The sequence below is a fragment of the Mya arenaria genome, chromosome 2, assembly GCF_026914265.1.
Source record: "Mya arenaria isolate MELC-2E11 chromosome 2, ASM2691426v1".
Classification (NCBI taxonomy): Eukaryota; Metazoa; Mollusca; class Bivalvia; order Myida; family Myidae; genus Mya; species Mya arenaria.
Window position 1 is genome coordinate 8100784 of NC_069123.1, and position 10785 is coordinate 8111568.

Consider the following 10785-nt stretch of genomic DNA (forward strand, 5'->3'; position numbering starts at 1 on the left):
AGCTAATAATTGGATGTGAGGTGAATCAATTTTAATGTTTAACAATAATTAAAGTGTTTAAGAAAACGAACACGAATCGATGTTTGAAGGCAGCGAAATACAAATATATCTGAAACTTGGCAAACATTTGTCAGACAGAACTAGGGTCATTGATTTTATAATAACCAGCGGGTCAAAAGAGGCGCGAGTGGGGGGAGGGGTACAACCGATGCCCTCCCTTATATTGGCCATATGAAAGTATATACCAAATACATTATTTAAGACTAAAATTATTGAAAATGCCCCAAACCCCCATACCACGTATTGGGAGCATGTCTTATATTGGCTCCGTTAGGGGGTGGCACACGCCCTCACACCAAAAATCACTAGTGAGGCGCATATGTATGTCGCTCCCTAACATCTTCTTAACCAGCTTTAAAAATACTGGTTATGCTTTTTTATCATATAGAAATAAGCCGGCTAGACTTTCATTCCAAGTTTTTACCTGATAGCTCTGTCCGTTACTGAATTGCAACACTTTAAACTCCCGTAAACGATACGTACGTTACTGTCGCAATAAAAGAATTTGCACATAAAAAACATTTCTGTATTCAAAATTCACCAAAAGGCAACGCAATGAGATACTTTTAAGAACTAACATGACAAGTTCTTTTGTGTTCAGATATAAATACAGAATAATTCAGTATCATTTGGCTGAGCAGCTGCACACCCATTATCACCCCCTATAACGTCAAAAACTTGATACACCCCTGTATAATCTTACATAAACTTCGGACGTTCCACTTTTTAACTCTCATTCCTGCGTATATAAGCACGTTTCCACTTTCAAGAGCTACAAAACAGTCAATTTAGTCTGTGTGTCTTGCTATCAAATTGTGTTCAATCCAAAATGGCTGCTGAGTTCCAAACTCTGTTCGGTGGGGAGTGGAAAGAATATAAGAACGAAAATGTCGAGAAGGTTCTTGAAGCAATGGGTAAGTTAAAGTTATATCTAGTTTATTTTTAATGCTCAAATAAATATATCACATTCAGTTTGTATTGTTTACGTGTTGCTATTAAATTTATATGTATGGTCATTATGTTATGAAGTCTGTTTAAAGTTCACCGTTTGTCAGTTTTGATACTTGTTTAAAAAGATGTCTCAGAATCGGCTGATTTGGGCTTCAATGCCTTCAATTCAGTCATATAAGATTATTTATGGTAGCGTCACAATTGCTAAATTCCGCCGGCCGATTTTAGACATCGGCAGAGTCGTGATGTTGGCTGCCGCCGGTCGATATTTTACACATCGCTGAGAGCAGTCACATATAACTGCCAACAAAATGCCGCCTATCGGCGGCAGTTGGTTTCAAAGGCTCGCGGGAAACGTGACACCCCAAAATATCCGGCAAGTGGCAGTTAGGTGGCAGGGCGGCGGCAGCTAGAATTAAACTGCCACCGCCCTGCGACCTGGCGGGGGACAGCCCATTTACAACTGCCGCCGGCCGGCGGTTGAGCGATTTAGCTGCCACCGCTCTGCGCCCGCCCGATAATCTGACTTGTGGTAGAACAGCAAGAACAAACTGCTGTCTTCGTTCATTTCTTCGAAGCCGCCATCTTAACTCCGCTGTTCTTAAGTCTCTTAGTCGATCTGGTGCAATTAAGAACGCTATGGGAACTGTTATGTATGGTAATAGTCAATTCATTATAAACTAATGTCTGGTAGTCTGAAATCGGCAGATCGCAGTCCTGCCACCTACCGACATTGACTGCCGCCTCCCAGCCTACGCGCTGCCACCGGCCGATATATTGAAATCGGGCGGTGGCAGAGCGGTGGCAGGCCGGGTGCTGGAGAGTGGCAGTTAGTTTCTAGCAGTCACCGGACGATTTTTGTAGACTCTTGAGGTCTCGATCGCGGAGGAAAAATCGCCCTGCGCCCCGCCTGCCACTTGCCTGCCACCGCGCGAACAAAAAATGCGCCCGCCCTGCCACCTGCCGATTTGCAAAAATAGAAAAAATCGCCACGACGTCGCCAGAAATTTAACTTTTTCTTAAAATGTCAGCTGCTTGCTGGCAACGTCTAAAATGCCGACTGCCGCCGGCCGATCGTAACTGCCGCAGTCCTGCCACCGGCCGATATTTAGTGAAAACTGGCATTTACAACGTCGGCCGGCGGCATTTAGTGATTTGTGACGACAGCATTACTAAAGAACAAATCTCAAATATTTAGTAAATTTGCCGATTTCTTTCTTAAAGCGATAGAACCGGTTTTAGCCATAACCTTAAAACCTTTGAATGGAAACAACTTAAGCTGCAATATTGCCATATTCTGAAGTATGAAACATCCTCACATAAATTTAAAACATTTGAATGGTTACAACATTCGCTGCAATATTGCCATATTCTGAAGTACGAAACATCCTCACATAAATTTAAAACATTTGAATGGTTACAGCTTTCGCTGCAGTATTGCCATATTCTGAAGTATGAAGTTTCCTTACAAACATTCTTATGTTTTACTGCAATGTTTACAACCTCCGAAATAAAGGTGAATTGTGTATATTTTGTTATATAATAACCGTTATCATCGCTGTCTGAGATGTCCAGTGGAATCGATATCGTCTAGCAATCGTCCTGCGACCGAATCTTGCAATCGGAACTCCTCGACCATTTTCCATCGAAAAAACCCTCGGATGTATATGGAAGGTTTACACTGACATAATTTTTTACATTTAACTATACTATGCTGCAAGGATAAAGAAGGGCTCGTTCGCTTCGCTCTCTCTGCTCATTCCTTATCATTAATATTTTAATTTAGGTCTTTTAACTATAACTAAGTTGTAAAAATTGCACGTTAAAGCAATACAATTAATATATATCATCATTTTTTAATTTTACGAACTACTTACTGATGTATATCGCCATATATCCGAGGTTGTTTTCGATGGTAAATGGCCGAGATGTTCCGATTGAGAATGCTGTCGTCGATCTTGATTGGTCTTTGAAGGTTTTTATTTTTTTTCTTAACACCCATGCCCATGGATGTATTTTTGAAAAAAAAACATATTGAAAAAGTGTAATATTTGATTACTTAAATACAGACATTTTATCAAAGGGTACTTCAGACATAGAATTTTGCCTGAAAAAAAACGAGTAAGAATTGGTTTCTAGTGACCGAGAGCACAATGCGGGTAAATCAATGCATTTATCTTTGTCTATTTTGATCGATTTTAAACATTTATCTAGTTCATAAACAGGAGAAGATGGGGGCACTTTGAAATGAAACTCGGCCTAAAAAACAACACGAAAACCGCTAATGCGTCAGCCACAAATTGCACCGTTTTGAAAGTCACTACTCAACGTATCTAGCGTTTTTCATCTGATTTCTTAACGCATGAAATCACAGCATTGTTATGCACCAGTCAATTGTTACCACGGCTCCCCAAGTCCAGGGAATAGCGGGGATTTTGACTATCGGTCCAGCCAATTCCGGGTAAAACCCCCGTTCAGCGGGGACAAACTGCTAGTAAAATCCTCATCAAATGCCCCCGCACCCCGGGATAACAAGGTTAGGCCTATTCCCCGCTATTTTCGATGCGTAAACAAAACCACCGCATTCACTCGGCACTGCGGGGACACCTGAAAGGTAAAAACACGGCCCATTTCCACCGCCATCCACGGTATACCCCAGACCTGGGGGGGCGGGGGGCGTGGTTACAATTGACTGGTGCATTATACCTTCTCAGACCATTGACATATTTTCATCACTTATAGGTATTGAAGCTACACGGTTTGTTATTAAAATACTTTCTGAACATGCTTGATCTACTTTTCTTTCTGCACCTTTTTACCGCATTGTTTGTACACCTACATCGAATGTAGTCCGTTTATCGAATACATAGTTCAACCAATTTTATTTTCTTATAACAAAACGTTCATTTATTCTAACCTTGATTAAGGTTTGGTACACAAGTGAAACGTTTTTCCCGTGATGTTATTAAACAAAAGAAATCAGTGTTTCGCGTGCGAAATGGCCAATTTACTTAAAAAACTTAAATGGATACAACTAATTGTCGATACAACTTGCATTCTTTACCAGTGATTTTTACTCCAATTAATGTGACGATTAAATATTTCATTAAAGAAAAAAAACGAGTACCAACATTCAACACGCACATCTTGTTAAACTGGAGATTTTCATGAACAGCACACGTTTTAGCATATGATTCTCTCATTTGGTTCATAACAACAAGGATTGATTTGGTTTAAAAAAAATTAAAGGGACTGTACTCCGTATGATGAAATAGCGAAAAAAAGAAAGAAAATTGTCGAAAACTGACATAAACTTGGTATCGATGTGTACAATGCATTAAAACTTACGTACAATTATGATATCAAAGAGTTTTAACATTCTATTAAATAATTGTCCTGAGATTCGCAAAGAAAAAACTTTTTTGTGCCAATCTGGTGTACAGTCCCTTCTAAGCCAAAAATTATATATTAACAAAACAGTAATAGGTAGATATACAGTGAGTTCGGTATTTACCCTGTATACCACTGTATACTGCAACCTCAGTACAGAATATACTAGAGTATGTACATAACATGGCAATTGAAAAAGTTATTAAAGTATCTATATTTCGGATCACACACGAAAACCACGAACATCAATGATTTCACAGTATACAGGAAATGTATATCTTGATCTCTAACCTAATTGCTTTCCTCGACAAATTGATCTTAGTATCAGAAAACAAAGGAAAATATCCTAATTTCCACCCATAAACTTAATCTTCTTCCTACAGGTATGAACGTGATCACGCGAAAGGCGGCTATGCAGTGCACCCCGGTTATGACTTTCGCGACAGAGGGCGACACTATTAAAGTGACGTTAAAAATGGGACCAAAGACCGAAAACACCTCCTTCGAACTCGGTAAACAGTTCGACTCCAAGGCAATGGTCGAAGGAAAGGTGAGTTAGGTTTGAAATAGACGAAAACATAAGTAAACAATTTTACAAGATTAGATATGCGACCATGGGCCATATTCAATAAGCAACTTAGATTGAATTTAACTTTAAGAATAGAGCCTAAGTGTTTTGATTGGTTTGTATATTTAGCTGACCAATGGGCTGAATGAACTCACTGAGGCATGTCTAAGATTAAGGATAAGATCGATATCTTATACTAGCCCTGGGTTGGTATTCAATATACAACTTAAACTAATCTTAGGGTAATACATCATTGACTTTATTCACTCTATTGGTCAGTTATAAATAACATATAATCCGATTAGCTACATCGTTCTTAGATCCGATTAAGATCAATATTGAATTCCAGCCCTGAACACAAGGTCAACACGAAGAGGGGCACCAATAATATTTGAACATGAAAGGCATCCTTATAAATACATACGCTTCATATCTTTGTTAAAGAATATTCAATCTTATGTGAACGGAGAATGTTTGAATAAGTTTTTGTCAAGGACTTTTGGGACAACTTAGTGAATGACCGGTTTTGTACTCCACTCTGGGTTGTGTATCAAAACCTTCCATACAACATGGTTGTCTTGGAACCTGCTATGTTAAAACAGTTTAATTTCTTAGATAGATCAAATGTATAAAAACAGACACAGGCTTTGAAAGGAAATAATTGTCATTGTATAAGACCACGAAACCAATGACAACACCGATTTACAACCCCTTATTATTTCTTGGAGTATATACATCATAAAAAGGCTCAAGAACAGTTTCACTTTCTTTTAGGCAACGGCCCTTTTCAGCGATGGAAAATTGACTGTCGAAATGACTCCTAGTGACGGCGACAAGAAATCAGTCACCATCGTCAGAGAAATTGTCAATGGGGAAATGGTCCAGGTAACAAATATACTAATTGTTTTGGCACCAAAGTAACCGTTATTGTGTGGTTATCGACAAATCAACCTTTGTCGTGGTATTCAGTGGCTGATCACTTCAGTATAATAAAACAAAGTAAACTAGTTGGACAAGCTCAGTGGCTTTATAATTAACGGGAACTTATTAAAATAAAAGGCACAATTTTAACACAGCTTCACAATAAAAAACAAGAAAATAAATACATAAAAGTATATTTATTAAGGCGTCGTCGGAACCAAGGTACTTAATTCCTTTATACTTCTTAAATACCGTGGGACAATTGACTGACAAAAACTTCTTTTTAACGAATATGCATGAGACAGGGAAGACAACTCTTCTTCCAATGAATTCCATATTACAATTAAATATGCTTCAAAGGCGCTCGAGGATCAGTAGATACATATTGTCGACTAGTCGTCATTACTGGCAAATAGTATTGTTCTAAAAAAGCGAACCCGGTTCAATTCCGGCTTTCGCCAAAATATTTTTCTACGTGATAGCATCATTCATTCTGGTACCTTGCGGAACCAATCAAACTGGCTCATATCATTAATTCTTCATGATTACGAGTTTTTCCTAGCCAATTCGCACACGGTACACTCCATAGCGTAGCGTAGTAGTGTATCAGGGGTATCAGACGATGTATTAATAGATGTTGGGGTTACCGCCTTGGACAGAGGAGCTTCTTGTTTATTCTTAACTACTATACTGAGAAAAATTTCTTGTTTAATAAACATCTCTGAACTTTATATGGCAACATGCCTGCTGCATTCCACGTCAAAGCTTTGCTGCGACTAGTGGACCCAGTGATTCATATTTTGTTCCGCTTTCCGAATTTTATACTCCCGTTTTGGTTTTAATGCCTTAGTATGTTTTACTCATTTGACGTTAATGATAAAAAAATAAGGCATATGAATAAGGTACAGATGAAAAATATTAGTGATATTTTGGCGCTGTTTAACTTGCGAATTTGTGGCTACGTAGCTATTGATAAAAATATTAAGTTTGATATTCTGTTACCTATTCCTAAATGTTAATGTTTTTTTGTTTGTTTTAATGTATACTAGTCGAGTGAGTTTAACATAAAAATGCATTTAAATAAAAAAAAACATCAACAGTTTGAGCTAAGTGTGAGCTTTTAAACACAGTTATAATTTCAAGTTTTTGAGTCGAACACAAAAGACCAAAACATAACGTATAACAAACTACATTGGGAATACTGTACAGGAATCGGAATAACAGCGTAGGTTTCAAAGATGAAAATAGCCGTATGGTGGCATATAACTGCCGTAAGGTGGCATATAACTGCCGTAAGGTGGCGTGAGACCACAGTTGTTTTTGCTATATGTTTCATCTGTTTTTGCAATACAGTGTCAAATTATGTAAAGCTCTATGCAAAAGGGCCGTCTGTTTCTTCTCTTGCATTCAACTTTAATAAAATATTGATACTTGAACATGCGCACTCTTTTTTCTGTAATCACATCCGGATCTTGGTCACCCGGGCAGATAACTGTGGTCCTTTCGGAACTCCTCGGCTATTTTTTTTTTAAAAAAACTCGGATGTATGCCGGTACATCTGTTGAAGTAGTTCGTAAAAATTTGAATTATATCATTAATTAAATGTAGTGTTTTAGAGTTGTATTTATTGATCTATGTTTAAATTGATTGTCATTAAATTGTATTATTGTAAACATAATTTAGAATCCCAAGAGTTAAGTCACAAAGTTTAACCGCTAAATAAAATTATTACGCGATCTACTTGCAGCGGACTTAAACGTACCACTTTTTTGAGTATGTAAACTGTACAAATACATCCGAGGTTGTTTTCTATAAAATGGCAGAGGAGCTCCGAATGAGCTGTGGTCTTGAGGCAGGTAACCTGTTTGCGAGTCTTTTCGTGTTTTCGCAAACCATAACTAGATAACCAGTTAATGTTGTACTGCAGTACAGTTAAAAAGGTAATAGGTGGCAGTTTTGGGCATTTTTTATGTCTGTTTTTGTCCTATGATATTTATCTTACCAAAAATAATAACAAGATAACTAGATAATTATCGCGAAATCAAATGGTTAACACGAAACAATTCGCGAACGTTAACAGGTTAACTTACGGCAGTTATATATGTCACTATATAACCGTAACATTGCATTTCCCTTATTATTGTTATTGGATATACCGTATCAGCTTTACAGATTTATAAATTCTAAATGACCCAGAATTGGTACGAATCCATGCCAGTTTTAATCTCCACAGAGATATTTAGTATGACGCTAAAAAAACAAGTGTTCCAATCATGTATTAGTGGACATGTTTTTGAAATCAATAGATCAAATATTAAAGTACAATTGAAGGGGTTTAGAATACAAACGCGAATTAATGTGTGACGGCAACCAAATACAAATATATCTGAAACTAAGCGAAGCCAATTAAAGTAGCAGCACACTTTACCAGATCTTATTAATAGCACACTTTTCAACTTAACGATTGAGATACATACACACAACGTCAGAATACAAAAAAAGACGGATTACAAATACATTAACTTTCAATATAAGCTTATGTTAAAGATAACTATTACTCCCAGATAAGATTACTACATTTAATAACATTGTTTTAATATTCCAAAAAGGATGATTAAATGTCGAAAACAATGGTTCTTATGAAGAACACCGTATTTAATTTGAAGGAAATGAGCATAAAACACGGTATTTCTAAACTTATGAAACTATAGTAGAACATATTTTGCTGTGCATCCCGAGTTATATTCATGTTATAACCCGAGGAAAGTGCGCATCGGTTGGAGCTATTATTTTAAAGTTATGTGTTCACAGAACTATTTTTATTGACTCAACGGTCTTTGCTCAGGCCATTTGTTTATCAAATAAGTGAGTTTAAGAAACGGACTCGAGCAATTCTCAAAACGAATCTCTGTGTGAGTCATTTGGAATTTGGTCCGTGATGATACGTCAGTAACATCTTAAATGTTCTGATTGGTCGCTATTAATAGTAATGACGCAGTCAATCATAGGACAGTCAAAATGGCTACTAAAACACGAACAATGTGTCCCAAACCCGAACACAAATGTGGTAAGTTTCAAGGTCTCAGAAGCAGAAGTCTAAGACTCTTCTGGGGCAAGTAGAGTGTAATACAAAACAGTGTCTTTGTAGATGTCTTTTTCCATGTCGTTATATAATCATCTACATCTAACTCATTGTAATATGCATTCTTTTTCAGACAATGGTTTGCGAAGGCGTCCAGGGCAAAAGAATATTCAAGAAGTGCTAGGACTGATTTTCTAATTATCTTGTTTAGTGTCTATTCTAATATGCGTGCAATGATTCATGCCCTGTGTTGTTCAAAATAGCAATCATTTCTTAAATAACAAAATCTATTGGACTTAGGCTGGGTTATATAACATTAATCAATCAATCATTCTATCAATTAATCATTAAATCTTTATGTATTGCCTTGGAAACGTATTTGGAAAACTATTGAAATTAAAAATAAAATTTGGCCTTAACCGACAAACAATTTTGGTATGAGTGGGTATTATTTTGTTATTCTAATTCCATAAAAAAACGAAAACTTATTCGACCACCGATGAAGCATACCAAACGTTTGAGTCGCATTTTTTTATTAGTCGGTCGCGTAAGGCCAAACAAACTTTACATTACTTTCGATGACTTATTTGACTTCTTCCATGTGTGGAAGTTGATATCAGATATGTAGTTTTGAAGTACGAATATTGAACATACATCTCTTTTATGAAAATTGCATTCAAGAGTTTGTCAATATAAGAGCTTATGACTATGATAATGCTGTTGTAATATTTTTAAGTCGTTAAATAAACAATCATATTTCATTTTAAAACGATTCTTAATGGCTTATAAAACAATAAACCAACAAAAACAGTCTGTATTGCATTATGGGCAAACTGCTCAAATATATGTAAATGTTAAACACGGGGATATCTGTTCAAGAGACTTTATTTATGTACATTGAGAGTGTTCTTTCTGTATAGAGAACTCGAGATTAATATAATGACAGCCTCTAAGTGCATTCTAATTTGTTACCTATTACATCCATGTTCTAACCCTAACCTTAACCACAAAGGCTGTTTTATACTCTAAAATGCAGCGAAAAATGCCTAAAACTGGGGTAGGCGGTGAAGAAGATATCTAAGCATCCCTGAATTTGCCGCGGCTGGGACCAATTTTGCCATTTAGGGAACGCTCTACCCTTCAAGATGCACCTGTCGGGGAGATCGGGATGATATTTGGTCACCGGTTTCCAACGCGTCAAAGTATGACCAAATTAGCGATATTTCGTACTTTTTAACGTACCCCAAACGTACCCGGTACGGGGATGCAAATCTCGACTATTTCTCCGGAACCACAAATGATAGGAGGTTTGTTCTGGTCTTGAAATTTAGCACTCTCGATTTCCTACGTTACGCCGCCGTCACCGTTTCCATTCGCCTACAAGGCTATTTTGCACTCTAAAATGCAGCGAAAAATGCCAAAAACCGGGGTGGGCGGTGACGAAGATATCTCAGCATCCCTGCACTTGCCGCGGCTGGGACCAATTTTGCCATTTGAGGGAGGCTTTACCATTTAGGTTGCACCTGTCGAGGTGATCGGGATGATATTTGGTCACCGGCTTCCAACGCGTCAAAGTATGACCAAATTCGCGACATTTCGTACTTTTCAACGTACCCGGTACGGGAATGTAATATTGACTATTTCTCCGGAACCACAAATGGTAGGAGGTTCTGGTATTGAAATTTATGTCTCTCCATACCCTACGTGACGCCAACGTCGGTGCATCGCTGACGTCATTACGTCACTGTTTCCATTCGCCTATAACGCTATTTTATACGCTTAAATGCAGCATACAATGCCCTATTCGGAACCA

The 10785-nt window shown here is 37.6% G+C and overlaps 1 protein-coding gene across 1 annotated transcript; it reads left to right on the plus strand.

Annotated features, from left to right (window-relative positions):
- The first annotated feature begins 873 nt into the window (after positions 1-873).
- Positions 874-9686, plus strand: LOC128217034 (fatty acid-binding protein, intestinal-like). Its single transcript, XM_052923849.1, has 4 exons — positions 874-974; positions 4785-4951; positions 5744-5854; positions 9106-9686. The coding sequence occupies exons 1-4, from the start codon at positions 890-892 to the stop codon at positions 9154-9156; spliced, it is 414 nt and encodes a 137-aa protein (XP_052779809.1). The 5' UTR covers positions 874-889; the 3' UTR covers positions 9157-9686.
- Positions 9687-10785: the final 1099 nt, after the last annotated feature.

Coding starts and splice junctions, on each gene's coding strand:
- LOC128217034 (XM_052923849.1), top strand. CDS start 890: ATGGCTGCTGAGTTCCAAACTCTGTTCGGTGGGGAGTGGAAAGAATAT. Junction 975..4,784: donor GAAGGTTCTTGAAGCAATGG/GTAAGTTAAAGT, acceptor TTCTTCCTACAG/GTATGAACGTGATCACGCGA. Junction 4,952..5,743: donor AGGCAATGGTCGAAGGAAAG/GTGAGTTAGGTT, acceptor ACTTTCTTTTAG/GCAACGGCCCTTTTCAGCGA.